The following is a 24,240-nucleotide window of genomic DNA, read 5'->3' as shown; positions in this document are numbered from 1 at the left end:
ATATGGCAAATTCCATTTTTCCTTTTTTTTATCGATGAGGAGACTGAAGTTCATTAGTTTATTTTATTAGTTTATTTTAGCCCTAAATAATTCAGAAAACTGTAAGGTAAAGAGTATTATGTTTAATGTACAAATGAGACTCAGTAAATTAATTGATTTGCCAGTATGATCAGTAAATGACAGAATAAATAAGAACTGGAATTGAGCTAGTTTTCTGAATTAGTGTCTATTGATCCTTCCATTATACACTGTAACCTTTTCAAAATTTATATGGCCTGACTTGACCAAACCTAGTATAGCAGAAAAGTTAAAACCATAATCCTCTATTTACGAGAAATGTCCAGAATAGGCAAATCTATAGAGGCAGAAAGTAGATTAGCAATTGTCAGGGGTAAGAGGTAGTGGGAACTAGGGGGATGATGGCTAGTGAGTATGGAGTTTCTTTTGAGGATGATGAAAATGTTCCAGAGTTAGGGCCTGTTTATGGTTGCACAGCTCTGTGAGCATACAAAAATACCCACTGAATTGTATACTTCAGAAGGGTAGATTTTGTGATATGTGAATTGTGTCTCAATAAAGCAATTACAAAAACCATAATCACAGTTTGTTTTGATCAACTTTTAAACTATAAAATGCTCTTTTTTTTTTTTTAAGATTAGAAACAAAGTCTATAGCAGACTGTTGTCACTTCATTCTCCAAATACTTATGGAACCAGATCACCACAGGAGTTATTCAAAGCATCAGGATTGACTCAGGTAGGAAATTTTAACAGTCACTTTTTTTTTTTTGAATAGTCACTTTTTTTGATGTTTATTTCATTTATTTTGAGAGAAAGAGAGAGAGAGTGCACGTGAGCAGGAGAGGGACAGAGAGAGAGGGAGAGAGAGAATCTTAAGCAGGCTTTACACTGTCAGCACTGAGTCCGAAGTAGGGCTTGACCTCATGGATTGGGAGTCTCTTGACCTACTTAAGTGACTGAGCCATAACAGTCACTTTTTATATGTTCATTTTATATGTCAGGCTTTTGCTAAAAAGTAAAACTTTCTCTTCTGATTATTTTATTTTGATTATTATAACGATTCTTCCATTTGAATTGATGTTTTGAATTATCTTTGGATATTTCTGTTTCACTAACACATACACTACCCTGTCCTCTAACTACCATATCATTTGGTTCATAGGCATATTTCATGAATTCTTCTAATTTAATAATTTTGTCTTTTTAAAACACAGCAGGTGGGTTTGTTGGGTTTTTTTCTAATAATAAAAGTTATCCGTGTATGAGGTACATAAAAAGTGGGAAAATACAGAAGGCACTATGAAAGAAAAAAGGCAAAAAAATCACCAATTCTTCTATCAGCCAAAGCTATTAATGCTGTTGTATATTTTATCTCCACGTATATCTCAACATCTCTCTTGAATTTCTGCTACCAAAATCCAAGGAAAGGTCATTGTTTTTTGCTCGCCACTGAGTTAATGGCTATCAATAGTCTCTTAACTCAGCTCTCTGCATCCTGGCTCCCTCCTTTCTCTTACATACACATTAGTCTTAATCTAAAATGTGGTTCTTGTTCAAAAGCTATCAGCAATTCCTTCCGGTTGCTTATGGAATAAGCTTTATTTAATGGAGTACATTTCCTCTTTTTTTGGGATAAACTTTATTCGTTAATGTATTTATTTCTCAGGTTAGCACTCAAGAACAATGATAATTGGGGTTTCTATAAAATCTATATATATACACATTCATTTCTTACCATTTCCCACAAGTATATCTTATGCTTAAAGCACATAGTAAATAAACTTAAAGATTAATGTTAGTCTGTCAGCAAAACTCTTGAGAATTCTTTAGAATACCCATTAATTACAATGAAGTGATTAAAAGAAAACAGTGATTATGATTTTCTTTAGAAAATTTGTATCCAGTATTGCAAAATCCCATCTCCTATTGCTTTAGCAAGACAGTTTTCTAGGGATAGTTAACATGATATTTATTTAAAATTCATATATCATTTTAGTACACTAAGATGGTTTTTTTTTAATGTTTTTTTTAAATGTTTTTATTTATTTTGAGACAGAGAGAGACAGAGCATGAGCAGGGGAGGGGCAGAGAGAGAGAGAGGGAGACACAGAATCGGAAGCAGGCTCCAGGCTCTGAGCTGTCAGCACAAAGTCCGATGCAGGGCTTGAACCCACAAACGTGAGATCATGACCTGAGCCGAAGTCGGAGGCTTAGCCGACTAAGCTACGCCCCCCTGTTTTATTTATTTTTGAGAGAGAGAGAGAGAGAGAGAGAGAGAGCGAGCGCATGAGCAGGGGAGGGCCAGAGAGGGAGACACAGAATCCGAAGACAGGCTCCAGGCTCTGACCTAGCTATCAGCACGGAGCCCGACACAGGGCTCAAACCTACAAACTGTGAGATATGACCTGAGTTGAAGTCGGACGCTCAACCAGCTGAGCCACCCAGGCACCCCAAGGTGTTTTCTTTTAATATATGCACTTAATGAAAATTTCAATTTATAACAAAATTTTCTGGTTTTTAATTAATTTATTTATTTTGAGAGAAACAGAGACCGTGTGAGCAGAAGAGGGGGATAGAGAATCCTAAGCAGGCTTCGTGCTGCATGACAGAAGGCTGACTCAGGAAACAGATCATGATCTGAGTGGAAACCAGGATTCAAACACTTAACTGACTGAGCCCCTGTAACAAAATTTTCAATGTTAGACAGTCTTTCTAGAATTGACCTAGGTGCCTGGGTGGCTCAGTTGGTGGAGCATTCAACTTTAGCTCAGGTCATGATCTCACTGCCTGGAAGTTCAAGCCACGCATCAGGCTCTACTGACAGCTCAGAGCTTGGAGCCTGCTTCACATTCTATCTCTGTGTCTCTGTCCCTCCCGTGCTTGTGCTCTTTCTCTCTCTGTCTCTAAATATAAAATAAAACATAAAAAAAAAATTTCAAAATAAAATTGACCTTTTAAAGATACTTACATAAAATAATTCAAAAAAACACTTAATTCTTGTGAAGTTTTTTTGACTATAATAAAAGATTTATGTTTAATTTTCTGTTCCTTTTCTGAGGACTGATTTTTAAAAGGAAATAAATTTAGGAGAAGTATATTGATTTTATCTTCCTGTTAAGCCTTTTTTAAACCTCCATTCCTTTTATCAGAAAGATGATCAAGACAATGGGAACAAAAGATTGTGTTTGTGGGCACCTGGGTGGGTCAGTTGGTTAAGCATCCCCCAGCTTTGGCTCAGGTCATGATTTCATGACTTGTGGGTTCAAGCCCCGCATAATGCTCTGTGCTGATGGCTTAGAGCCTGGAGCCTGCCTCAGATTCTATTTCTCCCTCTCTGTCTCTCTCTCTGCCCCTCCCCTGCTTATACTCTGTCTCTCTCAAATATAAACATTAAAAAAAAAAAAAGATTGTCAGTACGATCAGTAATGGTTACTAACTTTGAAGAGATCAATTTTGATTTTGTCTTTTTTTGTGCTGTCTAGAAATGGGTGAACAGAGAGATAACAAATTTTGACTACCTCATTCAAATAAATACAATGGCAGGACGAACCTATAATGACCTTGCACAGTATCCGGTGGTAAGTTTTATAGAAATCTCATAAATATGGAATTGCCTTTCAGTTTTCTAATACATAAAAATATATATGTGTATTATCATTATTTTTCATCTTTAAGAAAGACCTAAAACCTTTTTGCCTTTGTGTATATTTTCTTTCTTACTATAAAGTATATTAACACAAAGAATAATTAAAGAATTAAAGCTTTTTTTCACTTCACTCAAAATATTCCAGTGGAATTATAGGAATTAATGCTTCTGGTTATGAAATTGAAGATGAATAAACATTTGCAACAGGGAAAATATTTCTAAAGACTATCTCTTTTTGTATTTAGATAAGCATTTGCTATCATATATGGGAATAGAAGCTTCTCTGGAAAGGAATGTCTAAATTGTAAATTGTGGCTCTTTTAGTTTCCCTGGATTTTACAAGATTATACTTCGGAAGAGTTGGACCTTAATAATCCATCTGTATTTCGAGATCTTTCCAAACCAATTGGGGTAGTTAATGATAAAAATGCCAAAGCCATGAGAGAAAAGTAAGTGCCTTTTATCCTTTTTAAAGACACCCATAACATGCACCTGGGTGGCTCATCTGGTTTAAGCGTCCAACTCTTGATTTCAGATCAGATCATGATCATGCGATGGAGCCCTGTGTGGAGCCCCCTGCTGGGCAGAGTCTGCTTAAGATTCTCTCTCTCCTTTGCCTCCATCCCTCCCCAGCTTGTGTGCTTTATCTCTCTCTGTCAAAAAAAAAAAGATACCCATTATTTTTTATGGTATTTTTGAATTTATATTGATTTCTACTATGGCCAACCAAGTGTTACTTTTTTTAATGTACAACTACTTTTAATAATCAGAATCTGATAATCCTTTCATGATGTTTTCTTGATAATATATCTGTTTTCCCTCAAGTATCTTAACTATATATAGTCTGTTTATTTCTCTTCTTTGCCAAATTTAACTTGATATTGTTTAGAATTTCTTTCACCTTGTCATAAGTATGTAGTGAAAGATAATTTTTTTCCCCAGGTGTTTTAGACTTAAAATTTTTATAATCTAACATGCAAAAATAACCCACTTACAGGGCACCTGGGTGGCACAGTTGGTTGAACAACCGACTCTTGATTTCGGCTCAGGTCGTGATCTTGTGGTTTGTGAGTTTGAGCCTGACAGCTTAGATTCTCTCTCTGTCCCCCTCTCCCTCTGCCACTCCTGTGTGTTCTCTCTCTTCTCTTTCTGTCTCTCTCAAAATAAATAAGCTTTTTTAAAAATCCAGCAAAAAGAAAAAAATACCCACTTAATGTAACATTTTGGTAGATACAAAATTAACACTAATCTATTATTTACAAATAATATGAATGAAGAATAGTGAAATGTGTAGACAGTTACTATTTTAATAAAGAAAGGAATTTTTGTAATTCTCTTTATTTATGATTGACCCTGTAAATGTCTCACAATTTTTTTTCAAAGCAGGCTGCTGACAAGTGAAAGAATAGTCTAATTTTAATTTCTCCTTTTCTCCATGGGAAATTGTGGATTACTTGTCAGTTACAACTCTAATAGTAAGGGCAAAGACTATTTTGCAAGCAAACAGTGTAGATTTATTTGAGAGTAGATTTAACATTTTATTCTTTTTATTTGCAAATTACCTTAGGACTTTTTAGTCTTTAATATTTGATTTGATTGACTAGTAAAATCTTCTGTGTATGTTACCTCACTGCCATTAGTCAAAGTTTTTCTGGCAATAACAAAAGAACAAGGTTGTGTTTTTAAACACTGTTCCACAGGAATTGTTTTAAATTTCAACAATTGGGGTACCTGGGTAACTCACTTGGTTAAGTGTTTGACTTTTGATCTCAGCTCAGGTCTTAATATCAGGGTTGTGAGTTCAGGCCCTGCGTTGGGTTCCATACTGGGCATGAAGGCTACTTTAAAAATATATAGGTAAATTAATTAATTTAATTAAATACATTTCAATAGTATATATTTTGGCATAGGTGCAGGTGATTTTGACCTGAAAACTTTTATTCCTTTGAGTATTAATGATATCTATATAAAAGGAAATTGGCCTCAGCTTGATGAACTAATTACTGTTTTGGTTTGAAAAGTTTGGTGTTTATTTCCTCTAAAATACTTCCTTCTTACTTAGATTTTATACCCACAAATCCAGATGTTACTATTCAAACCACCATTCAAAAATAATTACACAGTGGTAGTGCTTATAGAATCACTATATATATATCCTTTGCTTATTTTCTGAGTTAGGTCTTCTTCCTATCCATCATCTTGCTTTCTTTCCTACCTTCTTCATTTGCCTTTGATTGTTAGGCATTCATTTGCACAATTCTTGACTGATCCTCCATATTTTTCTTCCATTACCTTGGCTACAAAAGGATGTCTCATTATCACAATGCTTACAATAGCAGAAAAATAGAAACAATCCTTAATATTTCAAAGTAAAAAAATAGTTTGTCATACATTCATATATATTATGTTATAACTACCATATGCCTGTTAAAAAATATTATAAATGCCATGTGCCTATTAAAAATAGATTATTCAGTTATTTGGAAAGACATATATAAAAAATTGTTAATGTCTAGGTTGTGAACAATATATTATGTATAGCACTTTTATCTTGAGATATATTTGTGTATTAACTTACACATTAAGGGTGGCAAATATTCATCAAAATGTTCATGTTGGGGCACCTGGGTGGCTCACTTGGCTAAGCATGTGGCTCTTGCTTTCTGCTCCAGTCACAGTCTTATGGTTTGTGGGATCTGCCCCTACCTGCAAGGAGCCTACCCTGGATCCTCTCTCTCTCTCTCTCTCTCCCCCTCTCTCTCTGCCCCTCTTCAACTTGTGCATGCATTCTCTCTCTCTCTCAAAATAAACAAATATTTTTAAAAATGTTATCTCTGTGGTTGATTTTAAGTTTCTCCTTTTTTGGTTTTCTGGGTTCTTTTTTTTTTTTTTAACCTTTTGTAAATGTTTATTTTTGAGAGAGAAAGTCAGAGCACATGTGGGGGAGGGGCAGCGAGAGGGGGATATACAGAATCTGAAGCAGGCTCCAGACTCTGAGTTAGGAGCACAGAGCCCAGCTCAGGGCTTGAACTCATGAACTGTGATCATGATCTGAGCTGACGTCAGACATTCAACCATCTGAGCCATTCAGGCACCCCTTTGTGCAAACGCATGTGTGTGTTTTCTGATCTATCTTCAGTGAATATGTATTATTGTATGATACTGTTCCAGAATCTAGTTATTAGTGATATTATATTGTTCACAAAGAAGTATTAATGATATAATGCTTTCATTTATTAACATGGTGTTATTATATGAATACATAAATAATGAATAATATTAATAAGGACTTCTTAAAAATTATGTTTCCAACAATACAGTACAACCTTATGTTCTCCTAATGTAATTTTACTACTGTGGTTACAAAACATTAGTTTTTTTTTTAGATATGAAAGTTTTGAGGATCCTATGGGAACTATTGATAAATTTCACTATGGTACTCACTATTCAAATTCTGCTGGGGTTATGCACTATCTTATTCGTACAGAACCATTCACCACCCTTCATATCCAGCTTCAGAGTGGAAGGTATGTTTTGGATTTTCTTAAGACTGCATGTTAGTGTTGAAAAGTATTTGCCTTCATGTCATGTACTGTATAGCAGGGCCTCATCTTTTTTATTCTCTGGTATTAGATTTTGATTAATTTAATAGCGTCTAGATAAAAATAGCCAAACTAATTTGAGAATGGGTTAGTCCAAAGTCCATAAATAACCTTTAAGGAGAATTCCTTTTTACTGTTATCTAGTGTACCTTTGCAATTCTTACTAGTTTTAGGAATCTACCAGAGATTTAGAATTTAAACTCATTTCAACCTAGATCCAAGATATTTGCCAGAGATTCAAATCTGTTCAATGCTTAGTCCTCTTTAAAATACTTCTTAATCACAAAGATTACATTATTAGCAATAACTCATACAGGTTTCTAATGTCATTGTATTATTTTGCCTGTCAGAATTACAACTTACTATGTTTCACAATTTCCTAATAATCCTAAAGGAACAGGCTTCTTTATGAATCCCTGGTTTTCCAAATTATCCTCTACATATCTCCCTGTTGATTCACATTTTGTCTCCATGTTGCCTTATTCTTTAGCATTACTACTTTGCCTTTCCTACTCACCCAATTAAGCTGTGTAAGCATTGCCTATTCTACTTTCTTTGCTTACAGTTTTTATTTCTCAACGTTTATCTTTGTATCGGGCGCCTGGGTGGCTCAGTCGGTTGAGTGTCCAGCTTCAGCTCAGGTCATGATCTTGTGGTTCATAGGTTCAAGCCCCACGTCAGGCTCTGTGCTGACAGCTGGCTCAGAGCCTGGAGCCTGTCTTCAGAGTCTGCATCTCCCTCTATCTCTGACCCTCCCCTGCTCATGCTGTCTCTCTCAAAAAAATAAATAAAACACAGACAAAAAATTTAAAAAAAAAATTATCTTTGTATCTATCTTTGTACAATAAACCTTGGCTTTCAAGAAGAGACTCTGTCCCTAGTATCATATCTACCATCTCCAAATGTCACATTTACCATGATAACAGGTAATTTTCCCCTGGTATAAGTATAACTGGGTCTTTTCAGCTTTTACTGATTATAGATAAATGATTTTATTCTTTTTTTGATTGTTTTTAATGTTTATTTGAAAGAGAGAGAGAGAGAGAGAGGGCAAGGGGAAGAGAGAGACAGAGACACAGAATCCAAAGCAGGCTCCAGGCTCTAAGCTATCAGCAGAGAGCCTAATGCGGGGCTCAAACCCACAAACTATGAGGTCATGACCTAAGCCAAAGTCGGACGCTTATCTGACCAGAGTCATCCAGATGCTCCTAGATAAATGATTATATTACAAAGCTTCAAAAATAGATTCTGTGCTTCAAAAGACACCATCAAGAAACGAAAAGGACAACCCATTCAGGGAAAGAAAATATGTAGATTGTGTATCTGATAAGGGACTCGTATCTAGAAGTATACAGTGCAGTAATAAACAGACAAATGACTCAGTTAAAAACTGAACAAAGGATCTGAATGGACATTTCTCCAAGGACAATATACCAGTGTCCAAGAAACATTTGGAAACATGCTCAATATCATTAATCTTCAAGGAAATCCAAATCAAAACCAAATTGAGATACCTCTCCATACCTACAGTGATGGCTATAATAAAAAAGATGCATAATACCTAGTGTTGATGAGCATTTTGAGAAATTGAACCCTTATGTACTGCCTGTGGTGGAAATGTAAAATGATGCAACCTCTGTGGGAAACAGTCTGACAGTTCATCAAAGGATTAAATATAGCATTATCATATGACCTCGTAGTTCCATTCCCAGCCATCCATCCAAAATAATTGAAGACATGTTCACACAGAAACTTATATACAAATGTACATAGCAGCATTATTTTAATAGCCAAAAACTAGAAACCACCCAAATGTCTATCAGCTAATAAAGGAATAAATAAAATGTGGTGTATCTACACAACAGAATATTATTTGGCCACAAGTGATAAAAGGAATGAAAGATTGATACATGCTGTGAGATGGATGAAACTTGAAAACAGTGTGCTAAATGAAATAAGCCAGACATAAAAAGTCATATGTTGTATGATTTACATGAGATATCCCAAATAGGCAAACCCATAGAGATAGAAAATAGATTAGTAGTTGCCAGGGCATAGAGATAGGGTGAATGGAGAGTGATTATTAATAGATATAGGGTTTCTTTTGGTAGTGATGAAAATATTCTAAAATTGTGGTGATTGTACCCCAATTCATTAATATACTGAAAAGCGTTGAATAGTAAATTATATGTAAATTTTATCTCATTAAAGCAGTTTTCCCCACCCAAACAAAAAATTCTACCATTGAAACTGTGTGTTTCCTTGAATTTGGATACACCATCATTAGACTTTTCTTGATGGTCCAATCATTAACCATAATTAAATTTAGATTTCTGCTAAGTTCAGTTCCACCTCAAAACAAGAGTGGTAGGCATAAAAAGAGTCAAATTATCATCAGTGTCGGTAAGTCACTACTAAATAAAGCCAGGAAACCAATATCAAAGGAGATGAAACAGAAGGGGTTTATGCCTTTTGTGAATAGACAAAGTATAATAAAATTGCAACATGACTACTTGAGCTTCTTCCAACTACTGTAGGCCTGTGATGGAACTTAAAAATAAAAGTTTGGGGCACCTGGGTAGCTCAATTGGTTGAGCGTCTGACTTTGGCAAAGGTCACGATCTCACAGTTCATGGGTTCCAGTCCCACACTGGGTTCTCTGCCCTCAGCTCAGAACCATTTAGGATCCTCTGTCCCCTCCTCTCTCTGCCCTTCCACTACTCACATGCTTTCTTGCAAAAATAAATAAAGTTAAAATAAGTTAATGGTATATGCAAATAAAATATAAAAGCTTTAGCCACAAAACTTTTCCCTAATTTACCCTCTGTTTTTTTTAGCAGAAGAGTTTGTAAAGGTTTTTATATCGAGAGAATTAAATCAGCATTACTATGGACCTTGTTAATCATGTATATTAATGAAGATATTTAAACTGTCATTTGAAGATACCAAATAACATTTATTCACTCTCTGTAATGAATGTACCTCAGCAAAAATTAGGCCTTTCTTTAAAAGTCTTCTAGGTTTATATTTAATTTAATTATTTGAAAATTTTCTCTAGTGTGATTTGTTTTTCAGCTACTTTGAGTAAGATGATACTTGATTAATATTATAGTATTTAGTTCTTGGCAACAAAACTTGCAAGATAGATTATCATAAGGAGAACAAATTGTGTTTTAGAAATGAAGAGATGATTAATGAAAGAGAAACTCTAATCATTAGGAAATCTGAAGGGGGTTCAAGGTGTTTTTCATGGTGGTTGTTGCTCTCCTTCAGTATTCACTGTTGTCTTCCAATCTCTGTGTGCAGGTTTGACTGTGCAGATCGACAGTTCCATTCCATCCCTGCCACCTGGCAGGCTCTCATGGACAATCCGTATGATGTGAAGGAACTCATTCCTGAATTCTTCTATTTCCCAGAGTTTTTGGAAAATCAAAATCGTAAGAAATAGATTAAAAATTTGCCTCAACAGGTCCCAGTGGAGGATCCTGAAAAATACCTTTCTGGATATTTTGGGGAAATTCTGTAAATTATTTAAGATTATGTTCATTCTGTCTGTGTACTCTTTAGTGATAGGGTTTAACTGATGTCCAAGTGTAGTCTTAACTTCTCTGGAGAAGTGCTACAGTGGACTATGATGAATCAAATTTGAGTTAGCGAGAGAATTTATCAGAGTACAATGTTTACTAGAAAGGAAAAATGCCATTGCTATTTCAGTCATATAGCTAGCCACTTAGGTTAAAACTGTTTGAGTTAGATAAGAAGATTTAGATGAGGGATTAGCAAACTATATGTCTGTGGGTTAAATCCATAGGCAAACTCACATGTTTTCAATGTTTTGTTGGAACACAGCCCAACCAGTTCATCTTCATGCAGATTATGGCTGTTCATAGCGTAATAGCGGATTTGAGTGGTTGCAACAGAAACCAGAGGGCTCACAAAGCAAAAAATATTTATTCTTTGACACTTCATAGAACAAGTTTGCAGACTCCTGGTTTACAGCAGAAGAGAGGAAGCAAATTAAAAATAATGACAGGTTGTAAATTACCACAATATTTGAAAAATCGTATGTTTTGAAGTAGAGAATTATGGAGCCAAATACAGTCTTTGAAAATACACAAATACTACTTCTGTGAAGTAATTTGAAATTTATTTTTAAACACAATAAGGTAATGACAAGATTGTTACTACTGGTATTTTTAAGGGAAATTGCAGTTTCAAAGGACCATTTTCAACTTCTTTTTCCTCCCCTAGTGTGTAATGTTAATATTTGACCTTTTGCTTCTTCAGTAGAATTATTTGCCATGCTAGGGAGAGCATATCCAGGGCTTTGTGTCCTCTGATCATGCACTCTGGGACATGTTGTTGGCATCTGATTTCTCAGAGTAAGGCAGTTAATATTAGTCACTTTCAGAAAATCACCTGAGTCTGTTGATAGACTCTGATCCTAGACTCTTAACCATAGACTCTTAACTGGAGCCTCCAAAGCAGGATATTTGCACTAGGAGGGCTGAGGAGATTAAATTTGGACGCAGAAGTTAATATGCTCTTACTTGACACTTTCTGATATGCACTAGAGCAAATTTTTATCTTGCACTACTGTCCTACTGGCCTCCATTTCTAACTGAATATTGCTTTGTTTGAAATGAGCTGGGTGGGTGAAAGCAAAGTACATTAATTAGAATGTCAACAAATAATATTAATTAGTAAAACAAATATTAGTAAAGCCAACTCAAAATTGTATAAGCAAGAAAATTTTAGTATTTTTTGTTATAAAAACCCCAAAGTATGATGGTGTTCAGGTAGCTTTTAACATCATCATCAAAGCCAAGTTCTTCCTGTATTTTCATTCTGCTCTTCTCAGTGTTTTGACTTTGTCCTTGGCTAGTCTCTCTTATGCTTACAAATGATGGAACCATTTGTAGGCATCATAGGCAGATACAACAGAAGTGGATTGTTAATGTTTTGTGTCATTTCTTAAATAGAGAATTTTTTTCTCATAACTTCTTCCTATTGTCCAGAGCTGGGTTATGTACCAATCCCTACAGCAGTCAACCTGCTACAGGCATAAAATATAGGGCAAGGATGGATACTTGTATAAAATCAAGATTCTGTTACCAAATAAGGAGGAATGGTTAGCACATTGGCAAAATGTCTTCTACACAGTAGTTGGATTAACAAAGCCACAGGCCCTGTGCGTCCTGTCATTCTGTGACATTCAAACCTCTCTTCAGCTTTGGAACACACTGATATTTTAAGGCAGCTTCTTTTATGAGTATCTTTTATCTTAACACTTTTTTCCCTCCTCTCATATAAACAGGAAAACCTCATCTATGGGACAATTTTGTCAAAATACTGCATTTTAACTGTATGAGCAAATCTTTATGATGTCGGTATCTACTTAGAATAGTGGTATATAAATATATTTTTTACCATATGACAAATACAGTATTTCCATTGACTGAATTTAAAGTTACATCAAAAAAGTTCTAAGGAGCTGTGTTTTGTAAATTAACCATTAGAAGGATTATATTAATTTTAATGTAATAAGAATACTGAATATTAAGGTTTAGATTAAGGTTTTAGTCACATCTATAGTTTTAGATTAAGGTTTTGGTCACATCTATAGTTTTCCCCACTTCTCAAATCAATTACTTTTCTGTTTTACCTTATAATAACTCATTTAAACCTAATTATTACCTTGTAATAACTAATTTAACTTTATTTTCATTTGCCTTTTTAATCAACTATATTTCAATATAAGAATTGTTTTTACCTGTTAAGTGAACTTAGATCAAGAGAAGGGAACTTGGTCCTCACCTTTTACTCTTAATTAAAGAAGAAAAACGCCTTAGTTTAGCTTAAGATTATGCCCTCATATTTGTTTTACTTGATTTATTTAAATCTAAATGAATTGATACATATATTTTTCACTTGTCTTAGAATTTAACTTGGGTTGTCTACAAGCTTCCAAAGATGTAGTAAATGATGTCATTCTCCCTAAATGGGCTAAGTCAGCTGAAGATTTCATCTATAAACACAGGAAAGCTCTGGTAAGATTTTTGTGTTTAGTATTAGACCAATTACTAAGATACGGTCTAACAATCAGAGAAAGTATAACTGACTGTTAATTATTTTTCTAGATTAACTTGTCATCTATTACATATGCTGCTGTAGAAAGTATAATGTAGTAATTTCTTTTGAGATTAGGAATCTTCTGACACAGAATATAGTATAGTCCAAAGGATGCATAGCAAAAAAAAAAAATCTGTTCTATAAGATACCTGTTGTTTTTTTTTTTTAATTTTTGTATGTGTGTTTTATTTAATTTTTGAGAGAGACATCACAAGCAGGGGAGGGTCAGAGAGAGAGGGAGACACAGAATCTGAAGACAGGTTCCGAGCTCACTCTCTCAGCACAGAGCCCGACGCAGGGCTTGAACCCACGAATATGAACCATGAGATCATGACCTGAGCCGAAGTCGGATGCTTAACCAACTGAGCCACCCAATCGGCCCTATACCTGTTATATTTTAAACTATTCTAATGAACACACTGGTGTAGTTTGGTGTTTTGTTTCAAATCTAACAAGGATGAGCACATTTTTGTTTTCTTTGAAGGATTTCAGTAAGTTTTTAATACAACTGGTAAATCCTAAATTCCACTGTAAAAAGTAGTCATTTTTAGCTGCATTTCCAGCTTGGAATTAAAGGAGTAGTGAGAGTTAAGCACTGATAATTGTGTCATTTTGTAAATGATGTGGTTTTCTTTCCTTCCAATAGTCCACTTAGTTCTCTATCTAAACTGAAATGTTTCAGCCTATGAAACTAATTAGGCCAATACTTGGAAACAATCCTTGTCATTAGTATATAATATGTCAATTTTACAAAATTCAGTAACCTTATATATGAATAAGGAATTAGGGAAAATACTAAACAACTCTGAGAAATTATCTGTTACTTACTAGCTAGCCAGGAACTTCTCAGATGTATTCCTCTGTAATATCTATGACATGAAGTAAGGGTCCAGGATTTTAGGAAGACATGCTCCTTATATTAATATATTAGAAGCCTGTGTTTCAGTTGTGTATTGCTATGCAACAATCTATCCAAAATTTAGTGGCTTAAAATACAGCCATTTTGTTATCTCTCACAGTTCTGTGAGTTGGCTGGTCTCAGTTGGGCAATTCTCATCTTGCTTTAGGTTCTCATGCCCTTGCAGTGATATAGCAGCCGAGGATGAGGTCATCTGGAGGCTGCATTGAAACACAGGAATGCTGGACTTTTCTCTCTTTCCATGTATTCTCAAGATATCTCCTCTTCATATAGCCTCTCTAGCTAGGTAGCCAGACATCTACATGTCCACAGAAAGGAGTGCAAAATTGGAAGCTTCCACCTTTTCTTAAAGCTTAAGGCTGTAGGGGCGCCTTGGTGGCTCAGTCGGTTGAACGTCCTACTTTGGCTCAGGTCATGATCTCACGGTTTGTGTGTTTGAGCCCCACAGCAGGCTCTGTGCTGAGAGCTCTCTCAGAGCCTGGAGACTGCTTCGGATTCTGTACCTCCCTCTCTCTCTGATCCTCCCCTGCTCATACTGCCTCTGTCTCTGTCTCTCTCTCTCTCTCTCTCTCTCAAAAATAAATAAAAACACTTAAAAAAAAAAAAAGGCTGTGAACTGTCACAGCACTTCTGTCACCCTGTCAGAATTAAACAGTAGTAGTGTCAGTTCAGATTCAAAGGAGGGAAAGTAGGGCTAAGATGTTAAGCATCTGACTTTGGCTCAGGTCATGATCTCATGGTTTATGAGTTTGAGTCCCACATAGGGTGAGCCCTTCAGGTGAGTCCTGCTTCTCTCTCTTTCTCTGTGCCCCCCCCCTCACCTGTACCCTCTCACTCTCTTAAAAAAAAAAAAAAAAGGCAGGGAAAGTAAACTCCATTTCACAACGGTGAGATGGGAAAGGAATTTACAACCATCTTTAATCCACCACACATAGTTTGCTCTCTGACAAATTATTTACATTCCTCCTATGTGCAAAATGTACATACTTCCTCTTAAGAATTTCCCAAAGTCTAATGTCAGGGATCTATAGTCTTTTTCTATTAAAAAGGACCAGAGAGTAAATATTTTTGCTGGCTTTAAGGTCTGTGGCAAAATTCTGCCACTACAGTGCAAAAGAAATTAGACATGGCTATGTTCTACTGCTCTATAAATTTTGAGCTAGTAAAACGTGACTCACAGGCAGTAAGTAGTTTGCTGATCCCTGCATTAAAGGATTAGGTCTAATGTCAGAATCTTGTTGATAATCTAAATCAAGTCTATTTGTGCATAAAACTACTTAGATGTGTCTCTACTTGCATCTGAAGACTGTGGAATAAAGAATCATTATATGCCCCAACATAACAATAGTGGTGTGACAAGGACAGGAGAACTATAATAACACTCCCATTCAAAAGGGAGATTATAAAGGGTGCCCGACTGATTCAGTTGGTAGAACATGAGATTCTTGACTTGGAATCATGAGTTTGAACCCCATGTTGGACAAATAATTTAATTTCAAAAAAGGGTTGGGGAGAGAAAAACAAGAGGTACGTAGCAGTAACTGGGTTTATAGCCATTCAAAATTCCAGCAGGGAAATGCTTTCAGTTCCTTTACTATGGCCCAGTGCTTTTCCAGTGGTTCTCTATGGTTATTTGTTTTACTCTTTGGCTCTTAGCTTCTTACTTTGAGTCATTCTTTCTTTTACCTTAAAAAAAAAAAAGTTGCATGACTATCTTTGTCAGCCTCTTACCTAAACACAGTAAATTGAAAGTCAAAGGTCTCTCATCTTTTTTTTTAACAGTTTCTACTTACTTCAGTCTGAACTAATATAATTTCTTTTAAAATTTTGTGGATTTCATATGTATCAATTTTATTGGACAAAAACCATTTCACATTATTTTAGAATATGATCCTTTATTTCCTTTGGGCCAAGCTGGATGCTAATGTGGAAAAATACCCTTAAGATTCTTAAGATACTCTTTTCTCGTTGAGTGGGTCTCCATGGCACAGCCTGAAATCTTTGAGGTGTGAACAGATTGCTTCACAGCCACATTCTTGAACTAAACTTTCACCTGAGGCCCTATTTTATAGGCTACACTCGAATTTGATTATTGACCTTGGCCATTTCCCATTTTGAGAGTCTTTGCTCTCTACTAATCTGAAATGAGAAATAATTTTATTTGGAACCCAGCAAGACCTGCTCCTTTGTATATTTTTTAAAATTATGCTTGAGGTGCCTGGGTGGCTCAGTCGATTAAACGTCTGGCTTCGGCTCAGGTCATGATCTCATGGTTCATGGGTTCGAGCCCTGCATCGGGCTCTGTGCTGACGGTTCATAGCCTGGAGCCTGCTTCAGATTCTGTGTCTCCCTCTCTCTCTGACCCTCTCCTGCTCGTGCTGTCTCTGTCTCTCAAAAATAAATTTAAAAATAATAAAATAAAATTTATTCAAAAATTAATTAATTAATTAATTAATATGCTTAAAACCTGAAGAGTTCTTTTTTAAAAATTATCTTACTCCTCCCACACTTTATCACAGGCAGCTAAAAGAACCAAATTATCAGTTAAAAACATTCTGCTAGAAAATCTCTCCCCATACAACACCCGGGCACTCATCACAAGTGGACTCGTTAATTCCCCTCACCTATTTAACTAATCCCTCTCTCCATTGTATGGAAGTGTTGAATCACAATAGTGTATACCAGAATCTAATATTACACTCTGTAATTAAAATAGAAACTTAAAAAAAAAATCAGATTCATGAGTTGATTAGGTACTCTTTCTCTCTTTCATGGAACTAAACTTGAGCCCCCTTTTCTCCTGTTTCCAATAACACTTCTCATATTGTCTTTCAACGTATTGCTAATAGGCTTCAGGTCCTTCAAGCCTCTCAACCTGTCACCCGGTCCACCTTTTTGTGGGGTGGTATCAGGTTGGGTAGGTTGGAGGAGATGATTTTCAGCCATCTTTAATCTACTTCAACTGGTTCATTTCTTTGAAGTGAGTTTCTAGATGGCTATGTCAATGGAAATTTCACAAGAAAGAAACATCCATAAGTCACCATTAAGTTTTTATAGTTGATATTTAGGCTACTAGAATATTTGAGTTATTTTCTTTAGCCATTAGTTAAGAGATGTTTTATATTATTAAATATTAATAAATGTTTACATTATACTAGATAGAATATATGCAAAATATGTAGTAGATACTGATTAAATTTTTAACATGATTTTGATATAATTTTATAGTTGTAAGATTTGTGTATAGAAATGCCTGATATTCTTTAATTTTTTAAAGGATCCATATTTACATTGTTGTTCGAAGGGGTCCCTATTATTTGTTCTTTTTCTAGGAGTCTGAATATGTTTCTGCTCATCTTCATGAATGGATAGATCTGATTTTTGGCTATAAACAGAGGGGTCCAGCTGCAGTTGAAGCACTCAATGTTTTCTATTACTGTAGTTATGAAGGTATAGTCTACATACATTTTATCTTGCATTCTGTTGATGGAAAATATTATTTAATAGGTGGTTATACATGGTATTTTGGACATGAGAAAGACTACATTTAAAAAAAGTTTAAATGATCTTTTCTGTTTGAAAGACAGAGGTGTGTGTGTGTCTGTGTGTTTTAATTTTTTTTTATGTTTATTTATTTTTGAGAGACAGAGAGAGACAGAGCATGAGCAGGAGAGGGGCAGAGAGAGAGGGAGACACAGTATCTAACTAAAGCAGGCTCCAGGCTCTGAGCTGTCAGCACAGAGCCTGATGTGGAGCTCGAACTCACAAACTGCGGGATCATGACCGGAGGCAAAGTTGGACGGTTAACTGAGACATCCATGTGCCCCTGATGTGTGTGTTTTTTTAAAATAGTAGTTCAGATCTTCACTTTGTAGAACGTAGGAAAACATCAGTAAAACAAAAAGGCAGCCTGCTCAGTGGGAGAAGATATTTGCAAATGATGTATCTGATTAGGGGTTAATATCCAAAATATGTAAAGAATTTATACAACTCAGGGCTCTTGGATGGCTCAGTTGGTTAAGCATCCAACTCTTGATATTGGCTCAAGTTGTGATTTCCCAGTCATGGGATCAAGGCCCACGTAGGTCTTTACGCTAGGCATGGAGGTACTTGGGATTCTCTCTCTCCCTTTCTCTGCCCTTCCCCTACTTGGTTGCTTGTGTGCATGTTCTCTCTCTCTCAAAAAAATATTTTTATAAAAAAAAGATTTTATACAACTCAATACCAAAAAGCCAAATAATCCCATTTTTATAATGGGCAGAGGACCTCAATAGACCTTTTCCAAAGAAGACATACCAGGGGCACCTGGGTGGCTTAGTTGGTTAAGCATCTGGCTTCGGCTCAACTCATGATCTCATGGTTCGTGGGTTCTGGCCCTGCATCAGGCTCTGTGCTGACAGCTAGCTCAGAGCCTGGAGCCTGCTTTGGATTCTGTATCTCCCTCTCTCTCTGACCCTCCCCTACTCACACCGTCTTTTTCTGTCTCTCAAAAGTAAATTAAAAAATAATATATATACGAAGAAGACATACAGATGGCCAACAGACACATGAAAAGATGCTTAGCATCACTCATCATCAGGGAAATGCAAATCAAAACCACAGTGAGATATCACCTTATACCTGTCAGAATGGCTAAAATAGAAAACATAGGAAAAAACAAATGTTAGTAAGATTGTAGAGAAAGAGGACTCCTTGTTCACATTGGTGGGAATGCAAATAAGTGTAGCCACTGTGAAAAACTGTATGGAAGTTCTTTAAAAAATTAAAAATGGAAGTACCCTATGATCCAGTAATTCAACTATTGGATCTTTACCCAAAGAATAGGAAAATACTAATTTGGAACTATCCACACCTCTATGTTTATGGTGGCATTATTTATTAATAGCCAAGATATGAAAGCAACTGGTGTCCATTCTAGATGAGTGGATAAAGAAGATGTACTATATCTATGTATATATGTACTATATGCAGTATTACTCAGCCATAAAAAAGAATGAAATCTTGACATTTGTAACAACATGGATGGACCTAAAGAATGTAATGCTAAGTGAAATAAGCCAGTCAGAGAAAGACAAATACCATGATTTCACTCATACGTGGAATTTAAGAAACAAAACAAAGTGAGAGGCAAACCAAGCAACAGGCTCTTACCTATAGAGAATGAACATGGTTATCACAAGAGAGGTGTGTGTGGGGATGGGTGAAATAGGTGAGGGGATTAAGAAGTGCACATGCGTTGAGCACCATGTAATGCATGGAATTCTTGAATCACTATATTGTACACCTGAAACTAATATTACATTTTATGTTAACTGGAATTTAAATAAAGCTTAAAAAAAAACTACTAGCGTTAAAAAATGGTGTGAATAAGTTCTAAGAAAACAAACAAAAGAGAGAAGACAAATCAACATAGAAAAAAAGACAAAAAGACTCTAAATATGAAGAACAAACTGGTGGTTGCCAAAGGGGGAAGTCGGTGCAGGAAGGGATGAAATAGATAAAGGGGATCAAAAAAAACCAGAGTATGTATGCAAAATCTGATTATTCATGTCAGTTATTGGTGGTATAAAAGTTTTTGATCTCTGGCCATGTGTGTCCTATTCAGTCAGGTCCTACAGTAAGTATTTAGTGTTGAATTGCTAGCAGACTTTGAAAAAAGACCTTTAGTATTATAAATAACAAAGTCTTCAAATGATAATAAGGTGACATCATTCCAATATTTAGTTCAACCTCAAGAACATTTTCTCAAGGCTTTGAAATCGTGTTTTTCAGGGCAGCTGGGTAGCTCAGTCATTTAAGCATTTAACTTCAGCTTAGGTCATGATCTCACCATTTGTGAATTTGAGCCCTGCTGGACTTGCTGCTGTCAGCACAGAGCCTGCTTTGGATCTTCTGTTTCCCCCGCCTCCCCCCCACCCCCCTGCCCTGGTCTCTGCCCCTCCCCCACTCTTTCTCATTCTCTTTCAAAATAAACACTAAAGGTATTTTTTTCTTTTCTAATCCTTCAGTAGACCTAATCCTAGTAGTTCTAAAGGTTGTGAATGGTGTGAAGTTATGTAAATATGAGCAAGTCACATGCCTTTTGGTAAATCAAACAAGCATGTATTTTGCTTTGCCATATTCATTTGATAATAGTTTTGTAGAGAGGTAGTATTCATGGTAGTTATGCGCATAGGCTTGCTTTGAAATCAGACTTTCCTAGTTTGGCCCATTACTAACCATATCAAGTATGGCTGAGTATAACCAGTTAACCAGAATATTACCTTTCCCAGTATTCATTAGATAAATGGTAATTTATAGTAGTATTTTGTGTGATTATTACATTTGTTTCAGCTTGATTATCATGAAGAAAACAATTAGGTAATCTGTGAATAATTTGTACTTTTCCAAGAGAAATTTTTATGGATTGCCAGTTAACTTTTGTTTGAAATATTTTTATTCTAAATAAGGGATGGAATTTTGTTTTTTAAGAGAGAGCACAAGTGGGGGGGAGAGAGTGGGAATCATCTCAGGCAAGCTCCATGCTGAGTGTGGAGCCCAGCATGGGCCTTGATCCCATGACCCTGAGGTCATGACCTGAGCAGAAATCAAGAGTTGGACACTCAACCAACTGAACCACTCAGGTGCTACCCCCCCCCACTTTTTTTTTTTTTGTTAGAGAATTTTTATACATATTTAATGTTTGAGGTTTCATTGTTTTTTCATAAAATGAACTCTCACAATATGCTTATAAATTGAAGAATGGAATAATATTTTGTTGAAAATATACTAATCAGTCCCCAGTATATTTATCAGTTGTGTGGCTTGCTGAATTGTTTTCACTCTGTAGTGAATTGACTTTTCCTTGTTTTAGGAGCTGTGGATCTAGATGCCTTAACAGATGAGAAGGAAAGAAAAGCCTTAGAAGGGATGATTAATAATTTTGGGCAAACACCTTGCCAACTGTTAAAGGTAAATCATAAAAGTCACTGATTACATAAGAAATCTAGAATTTAATTGCTGAGGAGCAGTACTATTAGTGTTTCTAAGTATTTTAATGATTTAAAACTTTGTCTCAGAATTATTTAGTTTGACAAAAATTATACTGCCATTATATTATATTATATTAATAGATTTAAATGATTGTTCCTATTTTGAATTAAAATATTATAGTCAAATCCATATATATAGTCAATAACTCAAGTCACAGAGGAGTTATATTTACTCAGAAAACCAAACACTTTATTTTGTTTACATGACTAAAATGTGACTGGAGCAACTCGAATGCATGACTATCTAACTCAAAAGCCTTTCTACCGTGCCGCGTCTCCTCTGAATAATAGCATAATCCCCCTTATTGAACTAGCTCACTTTCCATGTTCTGTGGGCTATTATATATATATATATATATATATATCCCAATTATGACACTTTCTGCCTTAGTTGTATATTTATGCATTTGCCTCACTTTGTTATAGATATGTTATAGGCACAACCTTCTCTTAATCATTTTATATCTTTGTTTCATATAGTATATGTGCAGTAAATATCTGTAAATTGAAGTCTCATAGCTGTTACAGGGAACGTGGACCTAAACTTTGGCTTATAGATCTCTTGTACTTCTATTAAATCACTTATCACACCAAGCTTTGTAATTGCTACTATTCCTTAGCAGAGTTTATTTAAAGCCTCCAACATTGGTTTTTTACAAAATAGTCATATTTAAAATCAATGCTTTATCCCTATCTGCTGATAGACAGAATGCAAAAGTAACAGAAGACAATAGAATACTTCATTGAATTTTGATATAGATTCTATAATATTTTTGTACCAGCCATACTTTTCTTTTTTTATAAAATTAGTGCTAGTTTTTAATACCATAAAAAAATGACAGAAAAATCAGCCTTTGATTTAAAATAAAGTGAATAAGGAATGCTGGAGGGCACAGTGAGTTAAGTGTCCATCTCTTGATTTTGGCTCAGATTATGCATGATCTTGTATTTTGTGAGTTAGAGCCCTGCATTAGGGTCTGTGTTGAAGGTGCAGGGCCTGGTTGGGATTCTCTCTCTGCTCTTTCTGCTCTCCACCGCTTGTACTGTCTCTATCAAAGTAAATAAACATTAGAAAAGCTTTTAGGGGTGCCTGGGTGGCTCAGTTGGTTAAGCGTCCGGCTTCAGCTCAGGTCATGATCTCACAGTTCGTGGGTTCAAGCTCCGTGTTGGGCTCTGTGCTGACAGCTAGCTCAGAGTCTGGAGGCTGCTTCAGATTCTGTGTGTGTCTCTCTCTCTGACCCTCCCCTGCTCACACTGTCTCTCTCTGTCTCTCAGAAATAAAATTAAAAAAAAAACCATTAAAAGGCTTTTAATAATAAAATAAAGTGAATAATACATGGATTGAAGCTAATTGAGTACTATTGAAGTACTTATAGCTATCATATTATTTTCTATAATTGAATATTTTGTGACGGAAATAGAAAACTCCCCCTTAGATAGAATTCTGTTCTGCATTTTAACTATGCCTTTTGCATGTTAATTTGATTTGCCATTTACTTCTTATTTATAAACATTAACACTGTTCTATGTCTCTGACTTTAAAGTTAAGGAAGAATAATTTATTTGAAAACAAATGCAGCAATATTTATAATAGGATTCTGATAATACTGACATTTCTATCTTATTTCAGGAAATAAGGATTCACCCATATAAATTTTGACTTCTGAGTAATTCATTTAATTTTACAAAATACTTATTAAGCCTCTATAATATTCAATATGCTATAACAGATGTTGAAAATCCAAAAATGAATAAGACTTGTTTTCTGACTTTAAGACACCTATTGATGGGACACCTGGTTGGCTCAGTTGACTAAGTGTCTGACTTCAGCTCAGGTCATGATCTCATGATTCATGAGTTTGAGCCCTGCATTAGACTCTGATGTCAGCACAGAGCCTGCTTCAGATCTTCTGCCTCTCTCTCTTTCTGCCGCTTTTCTGCTGGTTCTCTCTGTCTCTCAAACATAAGTAAATAAACTTTAAAAATAAAAAAAATTTTTTTGAAGACCCCTATTACCTAGGGGCACCTGGCTGGCTCAGTCAGTAGAGCATGCAACTTTTGATTTTGGGATTGTGAGTACAAGCCCCACATTGAGTGTAGAGATTATTTAAAGAAATAAAATCTTAAAATTTAAAGCAAATAGACACCTATTGACTAGTTGGAAAAGATAGACCATGAACAACTATGTAATCCAATTTAGAAATAAGTACTAAATAAAATACTAAACAAAGTAATATGCTGATTAAGATAATAAATGAGAATAATTAATTCTGGCTTGGGAATTCAAGACAGACATCAGTAAGAAAAACTTTAAAGTAGAAGTAGGGTTTCTTTAGAAATGAAAAGATTAGAAACTCTGCTGAGGGAGTAGTCTGAGCAATAGCCTAGAATTGTTAACAGTGCATGGTATGCAATCTGTTGTAACTACAACCCAGTATGTATGAAGGAGTAAGTAAGATATGTCTTAATATAATTATGAAATTACTTTTTTTCTTAAAATTATTTTGAAGGAACCACATCCTCCTAGATTGTCAGCAGAGGAAGCAGTGCAGAAGCAGACCAAAACAGACACTTCAACCCTGAACCTATTTCAACACCTCTCTGAACTCAAGTCATTTTTTATAGAGGTAATATAAGCTTGGTAATATCACAGTGTTTTCTCTATGAAATCTATACACCTCAGTGTTCCTTTTATTCTCTATAGGGAGGGACATCATAAATATTTAGTCCAAAATCATAAATAATGTTGCAATAATATGTTCTTGTATTTTTAAAACAATCTTATACATTTATTAATTATTATTTTTTTAATGTATTTATTTTGAGGGAGAGAATCCCAAGCAGGCTTTGCGCCATCAGTGCAGAGCCTGATGCAGAACTCTAACTCAAC

The 24,240-nt window shown here is 35.4% G+C and overlaps 1 protein-coding gene across 10 annotated transcripts in view; it reads left to right on the top strand.

Annotated features, from left to right (window-relative positions):
- NBEAL1 (neurobeachin like 1) overlaps positions 1–24,240 on the top strand; it is a 173,273-nt gene that overhangs the window by 124,777 nt on the left and 24,256 nt on the right. For 7 of the 10 annotated variants that reach the window (XM_029934027.1, XM_029934026.1, XM_029934032.1 and 4 more), the window contains 9 exons: positions 655–756; positions 3,503–3,598; positions 3,991–4,115; positions 7,041–7,193; positions 10,575–10,705; positions 13,209–13,318; positions 17,652–17,769; positions 21,173–21,270; positions 23,861–23,977. In XM_029934027.1, the coding sequence (XP_029789887.1) occupies positions 655–756; positions 3,503–3,598; positions 3,991–4,115; positions 7,041–7,193; positions 10,575–10,705; positions 13,209–13,318; positions 17,652–17,769; positions 21,173–21,270; positions 23,861–23,977 (1,050 nt within the window). The remainder of the gene's footprint in view (positions 1–654; positions 757–3,502; positions 3,599–3,990; positions 4,116–7,040; positions 7,194–10,574; positions 10,706–13,208; positions 13,319–17,651; positions 17,770–21,172; positions 21,271–23,860; positions 23,978–24,240) is intronic. The other 3 variants (XM_029934033.1, XM_029934031.1, XM_029934028.1) reach the window with 1 other exon arrangement.

This window comes from Suricata suricatta, chromosome 3, assembly GCF_006229205.1.
Source record: "Suricata suricatta isolate VVHF042 chromosome 3, meerkat_22Aug2017_6uvM2_HiC, whole genome shotgun sequence".
Lineage (NCBI taxonomy): Eukaryota > Metazoa > Chordata > Mammalia > Carnivora > Herpestidae > Suricata > Suricata suricatta.
Note: the sequence above shows the minus strand (reverse complement) of the source record. Positions and strands in the feature narration are given on the sequence as shown.